At 42.1% G+C, this 21,017-nt stretch overlaps 1 protein-coding gene across 3 annotated transcripts; it reads right to left on the bottom strand.

Moving 5' to 3' along the window:
- Positions 1-8,748: 8,748 nt before the first annotated feature.
- LOC308311318 (N-acyl-phosphatidylethanolamine-hydrolyzing phospholipase D-like) lies at positions 8,749-19,793 on the bottom strand. Of its 3 annotated transcripts, none has more exons than XM_080757994.1 (11): positions 19,442-19,790; positions 15,639-15,705; positions 14,892-14,999; positions 14,623-14,763; positions 13,870-14,003; positions 13,527-13,626; positions 13,107-13,210; positions 12,494-12,659; positions 11,441-11,589; positions 10,822-10,936; positions 8,749-9,646 (listed from the first exon to the last, which is right to left on the bottom strand). In XM_080757994.1, exons 2-11 carry the CDS (start codon positions 15,693-15,695, stop codon positions 9,515-9,517), a joined length of 1,206 nt encoding a protein of 401 aa, XP_080614120.1. In that variant the 5' UTR covers positions 15,696-15,705; positions 19,442-19,790; the 3' UTR covers positions 8,749-9,514. The 3 variants fall into 3 exon arrangements, with proteins under 3 accessions (XP_080614120.1, XP_080614121.1, XP_080614122.1); XM_080757995.1 differs by lacking the exon at positions 19,442-19,790 and adding an exon at positions 18,790-19,382; XM_080757996.1 differs by lacking the exon at positions 10,822-10,936 and having other exon boundaries at positions 19,442-19,793.
- Between the last annotated feature and the right edge of the window lie 1,224 nt (positions 19,794-21,017).

Raw genomic sequence — 21,017 nt, 5'->3', positions numbered from 1 at the left:
TGTTTTGAGCTTGTAAATCAGCTATTTGTGAGGCCCTCCTATATTCAGCTATTATTTTCGTCTTACAAACATTCAATTCCCATTGACAATGAATGGAGCATTTACGTCATATGTGGACGAGCAAATCGGCTATTTTTGTCCTACATAAAGTAACGGTGTCCTGAAAAGTAACGGTTTTGGACATATGAGGTTTCACCTGAAACCAACGAATTGCATTACCCCCTAATCCACCCAAGAGTGAGCCTCCATCATTTGACACCATCATTATTATGTCCAACGAGTGGGAGAATGCACACTCTGCATTCGCAACCTTTGTCATTAATTAAAGGTGTGGGAAATTGCCAGTCAGGGATAAGTTACTCGGCAAACACAACAACCCCATAATAAGGATGGGGTTGTTCCCCCCCCAGGGGATCAGCAGCGGTGTCTGGCCCATTCTGTGGATTTGTATACTCCGATAAATCTGTTCTGTTTGTGTGACTGACCGCATGGGCTATTGGGCTTACATGGATTTCCTGCATTTTGATCCCGATTTCGATGAAAGACAATCCTGGCCCGCAATGCAAAATCCACCCAAGAGATAAGTGTGCGTTTAAATGCATGGCTCTGTACGAGCTGAAGTCTGACATTGGTTGATTTAAAGATGAAACCAATATTTCAACGGAGAAATGTTTGACACCTGGATTTCCCCAACGGGATCAATAAAGGGTTGCTAGACGGATATTTGTGTCTTGAGAAAGAGAGTGAGAGAGAGAGACAGACAGAGCAGAGGGAGTGTGTGTGTGTGTGTGTGTGTGTGTGTGTGTGTGTGTGTGTGTGTGTGTGTGTGTGTGTGTGTGTGTGTGTGTGTGTGTGTGTGTGTGTGTGTGTACTGTGTGTGTGTGTGTGTGTGTGTGTAAGAGTGAGAGAGGTATGCGTACATGAGAAGAAAAATGTGAGTGAACGTTATTGTGGCTTGTGCACATTACTATATCTGTGGAAGAGAGAAAGATTGAATTCCACTGAGAAAGAGAAAGAGAGAATGCCTGTGCACCTGTAGCCACAAGCAAGCAAGCAAGCGTGTGCGTGCGTGCGTTATTTGCCTGCAGTCACATGTCACCAGATGTCCTTGAGAGTCTGTGAAGACAGGAGGAGGCCGGTTGCCATGGCAGCCGAGAACTCATTTGCATGTGTCTTGAGGTCATCCGGTGGTGTGACATGGTGAAGGGCCGGTGGCCTTGGAGCTCTAGAGGGATTCAACCTCTCACCTCTGGTCCCCTGAAGCAGCTGGCCATGTGTTATTGTGTTACTGTCCCCCAAGCAAATAGCTGCAAGTCCTCAGGCAGAGATGAGAGGGCATTTTATTAATACAGGGAAAGTAGTCTGAACTCAACTAGTCGTTGAAAGCAACCTGCAGCTTTAACAACATATAGAGTTTCACTCATTTGCTTTTTACTCTGAGCGACAGTGTTGGAACTTGGAAGAAATATTTTGTAAAAGTAGCAATACCTCATTATGAATGGCCCATTTCACCATTTTGTCAAAATTGCTGGAAAGTATAGCTGATCTATAAAGCTCACAATGCCTGGCACCGTGACTGGTTGTGCAGCTTGAAGATCGTCTCTTTTATAATATCCGATAGTCCAAATTATATATATAATAGGGCTTAATTGTATGTTTAATGTACGTTTTGAAATTATAATGTACAATATTTGCCTCTGAGATGTATTGGCCTGGGCCTGCCTAGCGTTCTGTGTATTCATCATTTTAATAACATGGGAACCACATGTCAATATTGACTGATTAATCTCTCATCCCTAGTGGACAATTATATGAAGATAGGTTGAAAAGTGGTGAAGTGGTCCTTAACTCTTATTATGCCTTTCCTGAAAACTATAAATAAAAATCACACATGTGTGAAGCGAAACATCGTCATATTTGGCGGACATTTGACCTAATTTCTCCCTTCATTGTCAATGGCAGTTTGTGTTGCAGACATTTTGTGGGGACAAAAGCTGCATATAGCCCCCCATAAAATTAACCCCACTTGATTTACACCTGTAAACCTGTGATGTGACAATAAAGCCGATTGATTCTGATTCTGAAGTGTGTACACACACACGGTTTAAACATTGTGTGCGTGTGTGTGTGTGTGTGTGCGTGCATGAAGATTTATTTCCGCAGCAAACATCTGTTGCACTGCACTGCCCTCCACCCCCGGCCCCGTGACAGGTCATAGATTATTGAACCTAATAATAACTGGACAGCTTCAGACTTGGTTCTTTAGAATATAATTTACACAGGGACAAAGACACACATGGACATTACTTATTAACGGCAAGCCTTAGCCAGCGGCAAAGCAACATTTGTTCAAACACACAGTGACCATGATGCATGTGCGCGAGTAGAATGTACCAGTGGCCCCGAGGCATTGGCGATAAGAGCAATGAACATGGAATTCAGTTGAGTTACAGATAGTTTAGGATGTAAAGAGCTACCACATGGGAAATGAGACTGAAATATGCAGCGGCAAAGACTGATGTGGACATGTTGGAACTGTAGGCGTACAAGGGAAAGAAGTGAGATTGGGGCCAAGGGGAGCAAGCTAGGAAAGCAAATAAAGCGAAGATGAGATACGATAATTGGGTGTTTTGGTAGGTGTTTTTTGGGGTACTCCAATAAGAACAGGTTGCCAGCTTGCTTGATGCTTTGTTTCTTTTTGACTTACTGTTGAAATAGATAAGAGCATGGTTGAAACATACCGTACAACTGAAAACAAGAATGGCCTACAGCAGATTAGCTATATGTGCAACACGTCGCAAGTTGCTCTGTCAAATTTGTGCTTGAGTTAAAGTGCTGGAGTACGTGCTTTAAAAACAAATGCTGAAGTATTCAAAAGTAAAAGCAGATGAAAATAGCAGAAGTACAAGCTCACAAAATGTCACTATGCAACACGCTGAGAGCTATTGTCACTAGTGGTTGATGCATAATGTATTATTTTTTTAATATCCAAAGATATACGAATACTCAATTAAAGGTATGGATACTGCAAAAATGTACAGTCATCAACAGATGACCAGGATGCAGGAATCCGACTGGATGCATTCTTCTCCAGAGACAAGCAGACAGACGGAAAGACAGAGCCAGTCCCATTGATTGATGGATGAAATGCAACCTCCTCGACTACTCTCCCCTGCCGACATGCTACCCAGACACCCACCCATTCCCTCCCCGCTCCCCTTATTTCCACTCCAAGGAAAAAAGGAGAGCGAGCCGAGAGCCCAAACAAGACTTAAATTACACGCTTCAGCCCAATTTAAAACTGATACCGCCAGTCGCCGGAGGTTGCTGCCAAGGGCAAATCTCCCAGAAAATACTGCAGAGGAACAGCACCTCTGTGTTTAATAACACATCACGCACAAGGGGTGGGGGGGGTGGGGGGGTCGGGATCAGGACAGTCAGGGTAATAAAGGCCAGGACTCAATTTGATAGATGAAATGTAATTCTGCAGAGGTTGAGGTCTGACAGGTCACATTCATGAACTCGCACCGGTTTATCATACATGTTGTACGCCGTGACTGTTTTCCAGAGCTAATCCTGCAAACCGCTGAACCGATCAGCAGAACTTTCCCTTGCATGCTGCCAGAAGGCGAATTAATTAGCACCTCCACACAAGTATGTTTTATACTTCTTGGGACATACGTTTTAACCCTCTAACCCTAATGTCCATCAATTGGGCTCAGATCAGGCTTAAAATGTACCAAAATGTGGAGATGACTGACGTGACATCGTCAAAATGATGTTCTGATTGTTCCTCCCACATGCAAACATTTGAGGAAACATGGCACCAGCTTCCGCCCTCCATTTACAACACTGGTGATAAAAGGCAGTGCAGCCCAGACGAGTCTGTAACGGCCTTTCGGGGCAGCGCAGGAATACAATTCCAGTTTGGGCATTAAGATATTTCACAGAGAATCCGATGCTGCAATGCGCTGCTCCATAGTCTGTAAATCTACTGTAAATGTCTAACCCTAACCCCAACTTGGATCTTTTCCTAATTGTAAGACTAACTCCCCAAATCGTTTTTGACAACCATTCTCCTTGCGAGGACAAGGAACGCTGGTGTGTTGTGGCGACATTGGGCCCTCTCCATCCAGATAATGATCAGTGATTATATTGTTTCCATGTTTGGAGTGTGTTGGGTCAATATTTAACCTCCCTGTTCTCTTCAGCCTGCTAGGTTAGGATAAAGCCAGCTGAGGCCATGGGATCAATAACCTTACGACAGGGTCACTAATCACTGTATTGATTGATCTGCAGGACAAGGGATCTTTTCATTTATTGGGAGAGAGGATATCTTCTCAATTCGGGTCACAGAGCTAGCAGAAAATATACCCTGGTTAATTAATCCTCAAGGCTATTTTATACTTTGTTGTACCTCTGTGTCGCTTGCTGAAGAAAATAAATCTGATTTAGCGGATGAACGTGACTTCCCAGAGGTTTTTACAGGTTGTGCGGTGACACGTGCAATGGCTAAGATAAGAATGATCTGGTCAAATTAATCTATTAAGGCTAAAGTATCTGACATTTTCAATATCTCATTTTTCATAACACGTCCACATCTGTTTGAGTTACATATAGCCTACAGTTGTATAACAATACAAAAAATACAATACTAAATAATATAACAAAAAATATATACGGCTGGCCGTAACAGATAGTGAAAGGGAGCCATTTGTTTTATGCAACATTATAATATAGGAAATAGTTACTGTGGACTACCCTTATAGGCCACTATTTGCATTTTATTCAAAACACACTAAATAAATAAATCACCCCCGTGTGAAGTGAGGGACGCTCTCATCATAGGCCTACATCATCTCATTCCGGCCTTTCAAATCCTATGTCCAGCTTTTAATGTTTGTGTTTATGACGTAAAAATGGCCATTCATTATCAATGGCTTTTATGGTTTGTGTTATGAGTCAGGAAACTCAGTACAAAGTTTGTTTACACGCACACTAAAAGCTGGACACAGGAGGAGCTAGTTTGAAATCAAGAGATACAAGAGGGATTCATTTGTCACTATTCATACAGGTACTGTACATGCCTGATGAAGGTCTGAACGACCAAAACATTGCTCAATAAATCTAATTCTGCAAATGAAGACAGTGTGCGGGATCCCAACGTTTTTCCTCTACTTCTCCAGTTCCAGTTATCCGACGCACCTGTCCGCTGTAGGTGTGCATAAGGACTTTTTTCCTCACTGTACATGCAGCGAAATGATGAGGAACTGTGATAAAGCCATCTGTAGGATGTAATTGATGTGACTGCGTGTCACATTTTATGTGACGTGCTCTGAAAATGCACCCATATGACCACGAATGCTTTTGAGATTTTCAAGTGTCCTCTATTCCAGGTAAGGTTAATGAGAGACAAATCAAAATAGGCCAATTGAAAACCCTTTTTCAGTTTCACATGGTCTTTAAATCACTTCAATCACTTACAAGTAAAACACATTCATTATTAACTGTTAGGCTCTACCTACCTACTAGTTCAACCACTTGCAGTTACAAGCCAAGCTTTTCGATTTTGAGAGTGGACAAAACATTGACAAGCACCCTTCTCACGAGTCAACTCAAAAGGCAAAAGGTTTGTCAAAATTCTATTTTTGCCATGGCCATACAAAATAAGTAGACTAACACACACAGTAGTGCAAACAAAGAGCTAGCCCTAAATGACCACTACAGCCAGGTCTGTAACTCTGAGAGTATAGTATACAAATGGTACCGGTCCATTTGGTTCCATTTGAACACTCAAGAGTTATGGGGGTCCTTGAAAATAAAATGTTAGAGAACCACTCTACTAACTGGACTCCTAAAGAATGAATGAACAAATGAACAAATAATGAATGAATGAATGGTCATGTCTTGCCACTGACACATTTTTCCGTGTACAGACTGCAGATTGCTGACCCCTGAGCCAGTGTTACATGGCCTCGGTCTGATTTGTGGAACATAAACTCACCTCTGCTTTAGTCCTTGCATGCTCCTCTGGACTGAGTGTGTCCGCCACGCTTTTGTTGGCCGATAGCGACTGCTTTACTCAACCATGGAATGGAGAGAATTTCTGTCACGGACAAAGATAATTATTAATATCAATAATAATAATAATAATAATAATCTGAAAATGTTTTGTGCCAGGGATCCCCAGAAGAAAATATTTAAGTAAAAAAAAAAATAAGATTATTCAAAAGCTTTTCAAAACATTTGAGACAAAAATAAAATAAAAATGTTGATTATCGGTAGCTATGGATTAATTGGTTAAAATGATTGCAATGTATGCCTGTGATAAAGACAGACTGCTTTCTCACTTTTCCTCTTGAGCCACACATGTTTAATTGTATTTCCTTTTATGTTTATCATAACCTATCATTCTCCAGTCAGTCAATGGTCATTATCAAACACTGTTTGCTAACTTAGCCGGCATAGCTAGCAATCAGTTGATCTTGACTTGTTCTACAGTTTTATATGCATACATTCATTCATTTCATTTCATAAATGGGACAGACAATTGGTTGGTCAAACATACTTTCATGCCTTTCAAAGTCAAACAGTTTATGTATCATTAATATTGTCAAACACACACTACTCACACCATCCTCATTTCCTGGTCAAAGTTTCACAAAAGAGCCACCACTGAATCCACTGCTCCTTTTATAGGTGGAGGATTCAAATTGGGTTGCACCATTGTTGCAGGGGTGCATGTGTTTGTCAATGCATACTATTTAGTATGATTGCAAAGAGACGGGTTGTTTAAAACCTGCGTTGTTACTTTGGATTGACAAGGATACTGTAAAGGTTGGGAAATGTTTTCTGTGTTACATGTTCACTAGATTTTTAAGTGAATGCTTTGGGGAAACCCGTCTCTAGACAGATGGTTTGGGCCACTAGTCAGAGGCCTGAGTTTGAATGGATGTAGTCAGTCCATGGGGAGAGAGGGAGAAAGAAGGGGTTAGGACTTGTAATGTCCAGACTGGGTGCTTGATTTGAAGCATATCATGTAAGTTTGTTATATTCATTTTTGGAAGTTATATTTTATTTTTGTGAAAGAGATATTTTACCTGAGAAATTATTTTGAACATTATTTTTGGAAACCTTTTCTGTGCACCTAGCCCTCATCAAACGGACTAATTTACAATGCCTAACTAATTTGTATGGGGACGCCCAATACTAGACCCCTGAGAACCAATTGTAGACTACATCCACTGGGGTGGTCACTGGTCATAGCTGACTTGGGTGGCCATAGTTGAGTGGTTAGTGAGCCCGCCTGGGGAACCAGAGCCCCTGGTTTTCCCAGGTATGATTCCAGGCCGTCAATGTGTGTCTCTGAACAAGACTTTTATTAACCCGTAATTGCTCCCCATAGAATTGAATGGCTGCTCACTGCTCCTAGTAGTTAGTTAGGATGAGTCACATGCAGAGGATGAATTTCAGTATACATATAATGTAACACAAAAATACCCCAAGGAGTGGGAACTATTCTATGTCAGTATGTAGAGTGGCAATTAAAAAAGGTGTGTGTGTGTGTGTGTGTGTGTGAGAGCCATCACCCACACATCATTCTTGTTGTACTGTATATGACAACTGAACTGATATCATCTCATAAAAATCCATTGGAGTCCTTCATATTATTGTGTCTCTTATGAATTCTAAGCTATATATATATATACGGTATATAACCTATAAAACCCATGCACACATTATTGAAATGGATCCAGGTTTTATTGCCACACTACAATAACATGTAGGTAGGCCATGCAATTTTTCTGAATCTTGGTACTTTTTTGATGAATGTTGCTCAAGTGCGGCAAGTGCCCCATCTTGTGACAAAGCAGAGTCACTACACATACAACTAAGTAAGATTCCTCAACTGCATGGTGGCTGAGGCTAGGTAAGAGACAACGGGGGAGAACTGCCAGCCAGGGAAAAGCCTGTACCAGTTCCTGCTTGTCTCTTGTATATAGTTTTTCTTGTTTTGTTTTATTGGAATGTTGTTTTGGCCAGTATTATTTATTTTTTATTCTTTGTCGCTGACTCGCACTGCACTTTCAAGGTAAATAAAAATCCTTGCCAAGCCGTGTATATCCACGGTTAGCTGCAACACAATTTGATATGGTCCCTGGCTCCTGCTTCATCTCTCTCAGCTAAAGGTTCTCTCTCAATTCAATTCAATTCAAACTGCAAAACATACACATGCCTGGTGGAGAAATAAAATCCATGACATTTCCGATTCATGACTTTTATTACAACTAATACATCAATCGTTTAGACAGTGGTTAGCTATGATTGGTCTGTACGTCTGTTGTTGTTCTAAAGGGTTGGAATGTTCAATATCCTCCTTGTTGCCAGATTGAAACTTCGTAAAACTCTTAATCCATTAAAAACTAAACATTTTGAAAACGTTGGTACGGTAGTGAACAATGTACTGTATCATCCATTAATGGGAGTAAACTTTGTATGTGAAATCTAAAACCTATTCATGGTCTTGTTGCAATGTTAGAACATAAAATGTAATTCAGGCTTCAGGTTCCCCTGGGTTCACATCAGTGAGGAGGACCCGAGCAGGTCACACAGGTTCACCAGACAATGGCCTTTCTGCACAGCAGGCTAAAGACTGATTTAGTTGTGTGCGGGTGTCATGTACAGATCGTTTCTGTCAGGCAGAAACCTTATCTCATTAATTTTAACTTCCCCCCCCCCCCCCCCCCCCCCGTAAATGAACGGCCTACTTGACCAAACTACAGCGTCACTCAAAAGTAGCAGATCTACAAGTTCGAAACGCAAAGCTTGAGCTTGTCAATCGCCTTCTTTTGCTGTTTTTGAAATTGAATTGTGCCCCTATGTTTTACACAGTAAAACATAAACACACACAATGTCAAATGTAGAGTAAGCGCTATATCCAACAGTTTTTGCATTTTTCAGAATGAAACACTGCAAGCAATGCAAGGAGCCATTGGTGAAACTCTCCATCTGTGAAATTCTCGCTCAACGTTTGCAGCGACAATGCTGCGTCGTTGTCTGTTGATCAGACAAATTATTTGGTTGGCTCACAAATTGCTTTTGAAAGCACATTTAACTCAAGTCAAGTAGCTGATATTCGAATGCAGAATTTGATTCTATATTTGCTACTAATTAAGTATGCCCCCCCCTCCCCCATAAAAAAGGTATTTGGCAACTGCCACTTTAATACTTTTCATACTGCATGAAAAGTGACAAAGTTGATAAAACACAACATTTGGACAAAAGGTGTATAGTAAACTCAGTATCCTAGATAACGTACTATACATCCGTCCTACCCTGTCTCCCTCTCAGCTTTCTAAGTTGTCTTTCTGGTCAGGAAGTCGAAGGATGAAACGTGACCATTATGATGATGAAACATTCATAGTTGGAGTCCGTGGGCATGCGACACGGTGATGTCATCAGCAGAGGGATAGGTGATGTCATCTGCAAGAGATGTCCCCTTCACACGGCGTCATCAATGGACGACGTCCTTTTGCGGTGACGTCAGCAGGCGTGTCTCCCCGTGGGTCAAAGTGAAGAAGATGTCAGGAGGTAAATTCTTCTTCTCCAACGCCTCTTTGAGACGGAGAGGAGGATCCAGGTAGGGCTGACGTGAGACGAGAGAGAGAGATATGGGTGGAGGGAGGATAGAGGCATAGACAGAGGGACATGTGAGGAAGTAGGGGGGGGGAGAGAGAGAGAGAGAAAGAAAGAGAAATTGTGGAGAGAGAGCAAGAGTCAAAGGCATACAGTGTATGTATTTGGTTATGTATTATTGTATCATATGTCACATTGCTCTTATCACATACACACACACAAAGCTAGGGTTGTCACAATTATTTAATAATCGTCTAATCACAATTATTTGAGGTAATCATAATTGTCATTGTGTCCATTAGGGGTGGGAAATAAAATTTATTCTTATTCTTATCACATGGGATCAGGCAGACGGCAAACCGGAAGTCAATTTAGTGGACGGGAGCAGGGCGGTAAACGGAACAGGACGGAACGGCAGCCAGAACCAGCGCAAAATATTTAATCTTTTTACCGTTCCGTGCTGTCCAGCAGGTGGTGCCGCTTGCCTGACCCCATGTGAATGCAGCATTAAATGATGTCAATGTATTATTTTATTATTTAAAAAAGAAAATCTATATTTGATATTTTACAAAACAAGTACTTTTTTTTAATTAAAAAGCATGTTTATCTTCCTGTGAGTTTTCTGCAGTTGTTGATGTCAAATATAATATTTTTATTAGCAATACAAGATAATGGAAGTAAATGAATGTGCTTTCATTATGGAACATTAAAAAGCACTTTGTTTATTAGTCACACAGTGAGGGGGAAATAAATCATGTATTGGCATCGGTAATCGCCCAATTAATCAGAATTAATCGAATTGTAATCGACTTGAAACCTACTACCTAGAGATTTCCGCCCCTACTATCCATGTTGAAAAATTGATTATATTTCTTTTTTTGAAAAGAGCTGAAATTACAGATCTACAAGCTTACAGATCAGCTATTTCCGCTATTTAAAAAAAGGTTTTATTAAAAATGCCAGTAATGTCTTGGTATATTTGAGTTATTTGACATCTTCCCTGTGCACTTCTTTTATTACGAAGTGTAAAAGGCCAACGGAATTGTCATATAAATTCATAATGTTCCAAATGTTCCAATGCCAAAAACACAATGAAATCGTTAATCGCAAATTAATTTGTGTGACAATTAATGGTCAACTGACTCAACTTAAATGTGTAATGGCGACAGCCCTACACACAGCTACCTCATATGCAAGGGCGAAGGTTCCCCAGTGAATGGCCACGGAGTGTTTAGCCTGAACGTCTATATGGATCTGAACGGCTTCTTCTGGATCCACATGCTGTCCACGCATTACATCCCTGAAGGGGGCGCGCACACACACACAAAAAAAATTAGTAGAGTAGAGCAGTGGTTCCCAAACTTTTTCATGTCAAGGACCCCCAAATTGACACTAATTAGCCCGTAGACCTCCTTTAGAAAAGACATGCCAGGTACCCCCATACGAGAAGATTTTCACGGCTCTAGCAGTGATTCTCAACCCGTTTAATTTCAAGGACCCCTAGTTTGACATGCATTAGTCTACGGGCCTCCATTTAATGGCATTTCTATCTCTGGGACCCCCAATTTATATTGTAAAATCAATGTTAATTTAACTCTGAGAGTGTACAAATGGAACCAAATGGACCCGTTAGGGAACCACTGATTTAGATTTTCTTTTTAGAATGAGCCTCAGTCCTAAATGGGTTAAGGTGAAACAAGCTGAGAACATAACGGGTATATGGATGTGTGTGTGAGACCTGGGCAGGTAGGCTCCTATAGGGTATATATGGATGTGTGTGTGTGTGTGTGTGTGTGTGTGAGACCTGGGCAGGTAGGCTCCTATAGGGATGGCAGCGAGGTTGAATGGTCCAAAGCGCCGTCCGATCTCCAGGAAGGAGGAACAGTATCCAGTATCACCAGCGAAGAAGAACCGGTGAACTGGACCCAACACTGACCAGCTCCCCCACAGAGACTGACCACACAAAATGTAACAAGTTCAGGACCCCTTAAAGCAATGTTACAGAAAAACTAATATTGGCTGGTTGGCCAATTCATCGATATTTGTCTTACATTTCTTTAATAATAATAATTAAAAAAAATAAACAAAGGGCAACAATTGACCGATATCGATGAATCTGTAATCATTTATCGATACAGGTTGAAGTTCTTATTTATTTACCATGTAGTTTAGAATACTGATCACAGCTTTCTATGTTGAGCAAGTGAACCTGGATATATAAAAACATGTCTAAATTAATTGGTTAAAATTACTCACAAGATTAAATCACACCAAGGTTTTGTCAACAGACCTGAAATTATTGGATAAAGGGCTAATCATTTGAGAATGAAAGTGATCTGCGCCAGTTATGACTATTTCAGTTTCGACAGAGTTTTTGAAGGGACAGAGTTAAATTGTAGAAATCAATTTGGCATCCAGTCTTTAACATGTATCTGCCAGTTAACTAAACTGGAACATTGTAATTATATCCTGGGCTTCACCACAGGATACTGTAATTGTATATGGTCTGCATGACAATATACAAATGTATAAAAACAATGGTGAACCAGAACCAGTGAGTACCACTGTAAAGCAGTCCCAGATATGCCAATCCATCACTGTAATCCATTGATGGATTTGTAACATTTTTAAATAAAAGAAGAAATAAAGAAATCACACCCAGTATAATTTCTATTCCACAGAACAAAATGCAGCACAGCTAGTTAAGAGAAAAATATAAAGAAACCCCATTTTTAGTTTCCATTGGGATTCTCTTTGTGGTGGAAAAGTTAACTTTCATGAGAACTAGACCTGTACGTGCCTGTGGGATTCTCTTTGTGGTGGAAAAGATAACTTTAATGAAAATAATAATGGCCACCTTATTGTCGTCCAACGCATTGCGTTTGCTCCAGTGCTGAGCAGGGGTGCAGACAAACGTGATGTCATCATGACCCGGCACACAGTTCTCCTCCCACCAGTCAAGTTCCATAACATTCTCACAGCCCGCCTTCGCCAACCAATCCATCAAACCCATGGGTACAAACCTAACACACACACACACACACACACACACACACACACACACACACACACACACACACACACACACACACACACACACACACACACACACACACACACACACACACACACACACACACACACACACACACACACACACACACACACACACACACACACACACACACACACACACACACACACACACACACACACACACACACACTTCAATTACTATACATTTGAACCCCAACCCCCTAAAGCCTGAGTTATATATATATAGTTATGCTTGTAGATCGGCTATTTTCGCAGTAAAACCCAAATCTCTAAATATATATCCGAACCCTAACCGTAATACTTTTCCTAATTTGTAGGCCTAACTGAAACTAAAACAAGAGGTTGGGGACACTAGACACATGATTCTAAAAAAGTATACATCCACTCTCGTCCCTCGCTCCATGCCTCCGTACCAGCGCAGATCACCTCCAAAGCGAGAGTTCAGACTAGCCACTGTTCCTGTGTCCAGGTGGTCATAGTGAGAGTGACTGATCACAACCGCATCTATCCTGGGGAGCTATGGGAGACAGAGGACAGATGAAAGAGGAGTGAATGAAGAGTGAATAATAATAAAGACAACCTTGAACCTTGTGAAGGTCATCTGGAGCATGTCACAATAGGCAAACAATTGGTTAGGGCGAGGGTATTTGGTGTGGAAGGACTGTCTTTGCTGTACAGTTACGATGAAACAAATTGATTTGATGCCGTGTAGGGCTTGGGCTAAAGAATTATAGACAGACTAGCTCGAACACCACAGGCCAGGGCCATGCAGGGCTGGCCTTGGGCCGGAGTTTTAGGCCCATGCAGGGCTCTAGCATGGTCCCGCTACCAACCTGTTGGACGGTACAGGGTGGTCCGCGGTATCGTTTGGGGCCCAGGAACTGTAGCGGTGAGGCCCTCTGGCTGAAGATGGGGTCAGTTAGAATATTCAACCTATGGACATAAATGTGTTGTGATTTATATGCTAGACAGTAACGGACAATGGTTGTGGTGCTAGTTTTGACCCCCCCCCCCCCCACCCCCCCGGAATACGGACAGTAGGCTTCATGTGGTTGAAGGGGAAATGTCGATACATTTCTATCTATGATGACTATCGTTGTATGCAGTGCTAACGTTGGAAAAATACTTTCACAATGTTTTCACCACTGTTGGATAAATACATGGGGGCCAACCAACCCGTCCAGTTCCACCAGGACACAGGCGTGTCCTAACCACGTGACCCGGAGACCTGGAGCAGAGTGCTTACTGCTGCTCCGGTCTGGACTCTGGACAAAATATGGAACCATCACCGGTAGCTCAGAGTCCAGAACCTGGAGAAAGCGGGAGAGAGAGAGAGAGATCTTTACTAGTAGGTTATGTTGCTTTTGTTTGTTAGTTGGTTGGTTAGTTAGTTATCTCTGTACCAGTAGATGTCTCACTGCTGTTATATTTACCTCTGTACTGGTAGGTTTGTTTCTGATGTTAGTTCAGTCAGGACAACTCATGATGAATGGATACAATATTATTATTGAATGTAAAATGAGCAATATATCATTGTTTGGATCTGCTTTTAGGTATGCTGATGAAGCGCATCTCCCAACGATAGGGACTCAGAATCCCCTGTACATAAACGGCAGATCCAAAAGGACAGGTGGTAGCTGAGGTGGTGCTGCCTGCTGAGGGCGAGCAGCATTTTGTTTAGCAACAAGATAGCAGTGGTGAGAGCAGCAGCATCAGCAGCAGCCAAAGCAAGCAGGGATGAGTAGTGCAAACTTCCAGCTTACATAAAGCGGTCCGCGGATGAAATGAGTGTGTGATTGGATGAGTTACCAAACGTGGGGCAGAGGCGACCCAATGAACGATCTATAACTGCACTGAGTTTCCTGGCAGAACTCGCTCTGTGCATGTCAAGCGCAACGCTCATGTAGTTAGTTAGTCGGTTGCAGTTACCTCTGCACTAGTAGGTATGTTGCTGTTGTTCTTGTCTAGCAGCATGAAGCGGAACAGAGTGCTGTAGGAAGGAAACGTCCACGTGGGCCAGGGGTTGGACCAGCGGCCATGTTTGTCCCGACACGACCGCGTCACTTCCTCCTGCCAGCACGACATGGAATTAAATCAATAAATATTGACCAAATTGTATTCAATATTAATGATTACGATGAGGAGGTATTGTGATGAGCAAGTGATAGGGAGGTAGGAGGAGGTGTTTATTTTTTAACCTCCATTCTGTAGTCCATTCTGTAACTCCTGGAGGGAGTGGAGAGAGTCGTATTTTCTTCAGCCTCTCCACCCTCTGCTCCACCGGACAAACTCTCACCGGCATTCACCTACAGTACACGCACGCACACACGCACACACACACAAAAGAAGAAAAAGTGAAAATCAGAACAGGAATGGAAAAATAATGACACTATTTATATAAACATATAATGTAATGTAATATAATATAAACATAGCTATTGACAAAATGCATATATATTTAGAAGACATGATCAACACAGAATAGCTCCTAAATGGGGGTGTCTGAGAATGTATCTCTACCACACAAAATCTTTTCAGTAAAGAATGTTGTGCACCCAATGTTCAGTTGTTGGCTTTATCACTGCATCTTCAGTGAATCCTCATCATTTACCCCCATTCATTCACCATTTTCTATTCACTGCTTTTAAATTTCCATTATGATAAGCATCAAGCTCGATAGGCTTCAAATAATTTGATTTACAGGAGTGGGGGGAGGCGGGACATCCACTTTATTTTCTAATCATATTTAGCTCACCTCACAGTGTGCAACGTATTGTGTTGTGAGCTTGTAGATCGGCTAATTTTGACATGCCCAAGCAGGGATGCCAGGTTGAAAATGGTTAAAAAAAAACTTTCTTAGTACAGCACATCATATCCATTAGCAATATGATGGTACAATATAGTATTTATATTGTATTAATACATAATCATTCATTAAACATTACCTCCAACACCGGCTTCTCATGTGATCCTTTTCTGTCTGAGGACATGGCCTGCTCCATGAGTGCAGTGCTGCACACAAACACAGCATACTGTTAGGCATACAGTATCCATATATTTAAATATTGGAATGCAGTCTGTACTGTCGCCCACAGACACAGTTTATTCAAAGCAGGGCTGGAAATGGACATTCTAACTCAGAGACCTGTTAAACCTGTTATTACTACTACTGCTACTACTGCACTAAAACTACCACTACTATTATTACTAACACTACCCGGCCGCAACTACCACCACTACCACTAAAACTATATAACCGCATATCAAGCTTGTACCACCAACACACAAGGCTGTTGGCAAGTGGAAGTCTGCCTGTCTGCCCTCACCAGGGTTGTTCAGCAGTAGTCTGCCTGTCTGCCCTCACCACGGTTGTTCAGCAGTAGTCAGAGGAGACGAGGGAGTGCGTTTCAGGGAAACAGACTGGGGACTATATTTGTGGAGGTCTGCGGTGAGGACATCAATGGACTCTGCCATTGTACTCCACACTACATCAGGTTCTGTGAGGAGAGCATTGTACCCACCAAAACGGTACTGCTGCTGCTTTTTCCAACCACAGGCCCCGGATCAATGGGTCCATTTATAGGCCTGTTGTGTTGATCAGGAAGAAGCGGGCTTTCACGGTATGGGACGCTAAAGGGGGGCAAGGCCGTCCAGAACGAGTTGAAAAAGGCGTGTGCGGCAGCCAAGGGGTGTTACAAGGACACACTGGAGGGCAGGCGCCAGGCCGGCAGAGCCAGCGAGGTGTACACGCACGTTCCTGGATGTCATGAACAGTAAACATTAGGGCAGCAATGCATGCAACATTTAAACAAACTAATCGATGCAATGGATTGTAATCGATAAGATAATCGATGGCTGCAACCTAAATAAACTGGACGGGCCTTACAACTCAGAGGCCCTCTACACTACAGCAGTGGTTCCCAAACTTTTTAAATGAAGACATTGGGGGAAGACAGTGGGGCAAGGGACACTAACAAACTTAACAAGGCGGTGAGGAAGGCTATCTCTGTAGTTAAAACTGGACACTGGTCAGGAACTCAGGATGTGGTTGCGGACGTGAGCAGGATGAGGACGCTATCCTAACGAACCCCTCCCCATCCCCAGCTAGTTGGAATGAGGAGCACATTCAGCCACAGACTCATCGTCTCCCGGTACAAGACGGAGCGACGTGGTCAGTTCTTTGTGCCGGCAGCCACAACAAAGCCCCCATATGTTCCGTTATTTTCTTGAATTAATAAATCCTGCTTGACTCTGGGCACTTTCACACAAAGGGCTGTATTTTGCGTGTCTTAAGTACCAGGTCTTATTCCCTAACTTGAGTAAACTAAAGACCTGGAGGCGTGATCAATGCCATTTGGCTATTCTGAGTGGCCAAAGAGCATTGATCACGCCTCCAGGTCTTTAGTTTAGTTACTCAAGTTAGGGAATAAGACCTGGTACTTAAGACACGCAAAATACAGCCAAAAGACTACTACTACTACTACTACTGGAATGTAGACTATAGAACCATACATGCCTGTCAGTGTAACTGCTGTAAAATGTTTCATTATTGATAGATTGTATGTAATATACAGATATCTGTCTCATATCCATTCTTACGCATACATTTTCATTTGATGTCTGCTCCTTTCAACGTTTAATATACTGACACTCTCATCTTCAGCACTCACTACATGGATCTGAGGTGGATATCAACACAACCAGAGACCCCTGGGACCCCTGACCCCTGGGACCTGGAACAACTGCTTCCTCTGGCAGCTAGAGTTTTGACCCAACAATACTGTAAAATCCACAGGATTACCTCCGAGTGTACATATGCTGTACGGCAGGGGACTTAAACAGGGGGTCTGTAAGGTTGGAGAAGGTTCTTGGTCACAAGAGCAGGAAGTGCTGACCAGCTGGTATAATCCGAAATTAGGTCTTGGCGATATCTTTATGGACAAGTTAATAAAATTTAAATTGCAAGGCTTAGTTTTAGATTCTCTTACAGGCTAGATTGAAGATTATATATAATCCGACAGAGAACAATTCTGGCAAGATTCCTTATATAAGGAGGGGATGACGTCACAACTAGGTAGGCGTGACATCAGCCCTGACAGGGTCTGGATGCGGGACCCCTATGTGGTCCTCATAGTTAGTACAGGTCTGCCACATCTTTGCGTGATAGAAACTTTTATTGATGTTTTCTTTTTCTTTTTTTTACATTAACCACAATTGAACCCTAGCATCCCTATTCTGAGGAGAACTTTACCCAAAAATAAAAGATCCACAACGCGCAATCTAGAATCTAGTGTACACTGTACACTGTAGAGGGGGAAAAGAGCAGAGCAAGTACAGAGTGAAAAGGAAGTAATTAAAAATCAGTAATTTCCACAACAGTCAACCAATGTCAACCCAATAGATTTCAATACATGGGGGTCCCTGCTTCAACTCTCTCAGCTAATGGTCCTTCGTCGTCCTTGTCTTGGCCTGGAAAAACCTTGACGACCCCTGCTGTACAGTGTTATTTTATCCATGTGTGACTCTGGGAATGTGCAGATGTAATGTAACGACTTTATGGACCCCTCTCTGCACACTCCCAGTTACATTACACCGCTATAATTGTCTCAGTCCTACAAAGACAGTCACCGTTCGCTGCATGCAGAACAGCACACAAAGTGTGGCACTTTGTGTGTACATTAAATCATATGATGAGGCTCTCTATAAGCTCAGTGAATGGACTTTACACGGCTCTCCGACACAGTCATGCTGCAACAATGGAGCTTTTGTATGCTACAGCGCCAAAACAATGATCATTGCATTGCATGCAAACATGCTGATGGGGTCATAATATGAAAGACAAATTCACACCAAAGTCGGTCTCTCGCTCTCACTGAAACTGATTTATCACCATCACTATAGGAACATTTTCCAAACAACAAACACATTTCCAGGACGTCAGATCATACAGACCTGATTAATTATTATTTTATTGTCCATAAACTGACACGTGTTAGGCAGTATTTAGCTGGGTCCATAATTCCCCATCCAATGTTCCTGGTATATATGTTTATTAATGAATGCATGTTATGTCTATAATCTCTATATTCCACCTACCTGAAATATGTTGAATACCAGCGAAACAAACAGTCGGTATGTTGTCACTGGCCATACGTTGGTTCTGGGTGTATCTGTAGTTAGGTCATTTGACCAGCTCTATGGATAGTTTACATTCGTTTTGTAATATCATTTCAGATGATATATTTTGGAGTCACACCCCACTGAGCCCACTCACTACAAACTGTCGGTAAACGGTGACAGCAGCTTGTATGGGCGTTACATTGCAATTCGTGACCTAAGTAATTGTGTAACCCCAGAGGTCGCTGCTTTAATGTTTTGCTAATGGCAGTGATATTGGATGTGTTAGTTTGGTAGCAGGTCACCAATTCCTATGTAACGTCAGACTATCTGACGTCAGGGCAAAAACACTCCTGATATCATTACGCCACTCAGCTAGTTAAAAATATGCTGTCACCCGGTCTTCTACTTGTATTTGCCCTTGTAATAATAATAATAAAATAAATATGGGCCATATCAATATCTTTGAAGTTTAATTCTGGTATTTTTCGGGCAAATGTGGGGAAGAATTTAAATTTTATGTGTTTATTTATTTTTAAGAATACAATTAAGTTTGCTCTCCTTTCTCCCTAAAAAAAGGTATCGACCTTCCCTACAAAAGCCAATAACTCTGGTTGGACATGCTGCTTACCTGGAACTCTTGTACTTGTGTGCGCTGACACTTTAATAAGCATGCCTTGTTCAGACGCAGAGCATTTGACTTTGATTGACGACAGTTCGACAAGAACACTGACGACCGACATAACAATAACACCATTGCAGGCCTGCCTACATTGCACTGTAAAAAACCAGGACATTTGGGGGGTAGGGGGATACCCATGCCCCAAGCAGGGGGTCTGGTGTCTCGGTCCTCGATCGATCCCCCCAAACTTTTTAAGAGTAGGAACTTCAACTTCCTACATCCCATAGCCAGAGGAAAGATCGTGCTGTGACTGGCTAAATTGGTTGCCATAGAGAAAGCGATAGAATACATTCAGGACTGACATTAATGACAATATCACATGTATAACATATTGAATATCAATGGGGGAAATAAGTATTGGACACGTCAACTTTCTTTCATTCACTTCATTTCCAATGATGCTATTCACATGATTTATTTACCAGACATTGGTATTAACTCAAGTAATCCACACATGAAAAGAAATTACAAAAATAAAGTCCATACATATTTTTATGTGGTATAAAGTGCAATAGCCTGGGAAATAAGTATTGAACACGCCAACTGAAATTAATGTAATACTTAGTGGAGAAGCCTTTGTTTGTAATGACAGCTTCAAGACGCTTCTTGTATGTATAGTAACTAATCTCCCACACTGCTCAGGTGTGATTTTGGCCCATTCCTCCACACAGATTGTCTTTAAATCTCGAAGATTTGTTGGTGCCCTCTGTTGAACCCTTTTCTTTAGTTCTTTCCACAGATTTTCAATGGGGTTTAAGTCAGGTGACTGACTGGGCCATTCTAACACCTTGATTTTCTTCCTCTGAAACCATTTGAGAGTCTCCTTTGCTTTGTATCGTTGTCCTGCTGGAAGGTCCAGCCACGTCTCATCTTCATCATCCTAGTGGATGGCAGGAGATTCATCTCAAGAATTTCCCGATACATGGCTCCATTCATTCTTCCTTCAATTACATGAAGTCTGCCAGTACCTCGAGATGAGAAACAACCCCATGCCATGATGTTTCCACCTCCAAACTTCACTGTTGGTATAGTGTTATTCGGGTGATGCGCAGTGCCATTTCTCCTCCAAACATGGTGTGTAGTATGACAGCCAAAAAGTTCAATTTTGGTCTCGTCTGACCAGACAACATTCTCCCAGTATTCAGTAGGCTTGTCCAAATGCTGTTTAGCAAACTTTAAACGAGCTTCGACATGCCTTTTCCTGAGAAATGGGGTCTTGCATGCTGAGCGTCCATAGAGGCCATGGCGGTGGAGTGCATTGCCTATTGTTTTCTCTGTAACACTTGTACCTGCTGCCTCCAAGTCTTTCTGGAGACCTTTCCGAGTGGTCCTTGGCTCTTTGAGTACTCTTCTGACCATCCTTCTCACTCCCTGGTCAGAAATCTTGCGAGGAGCACCTGTACGCGGCCTGTTGATGGTGAAGTGATGCTTCTTCCACTTCCGGATAATGGCCCCAACAGTGCTTACTGGAACATTCAGATGCTTTGAAATACGTCTGTAACCAGTTCCATTCTGATGCTGAGCA

This window comes from Protomyctophum bolini (assembly GCF_963924005.1).
Source record: "Protomyctophum bolini genome assembly, chromosome: 23".
NCBI lineage: Eukaryota > Metazoa > Chordata > Actinopteri > Myctophiformes > Myctophidae > Protomyctophum > Protomyctophum bolini.
Note: the sequence above shows the minus strand (reverse complement) of the source record. Positions and strands in the feature narration are given on the sequence as shown.

Coding starts and splice junctions, on each gene's coding strand:
- LOC308311318 (XM_080757994.1), bottom strand. CDS start 15,695: ATGGAGCAGGCCATGTCCTCAGACAGAAAAGGATCACATGAGAAGCCG. Junction 11,590..12,493: donor ATGCGTTGGACGACAATAAG/GTGGCCATTATT, acceptor TTGTGTGGTCAG/TCTCTGTGGGGGAGCTGGTC. Junction 9,647..10,821: donor CCTTCGCCCTTGCATATGAG/GTAGCTGTGTGT, acceptor GTCTCACGTCAG/CCCTACCTGGATCCTCCTCT.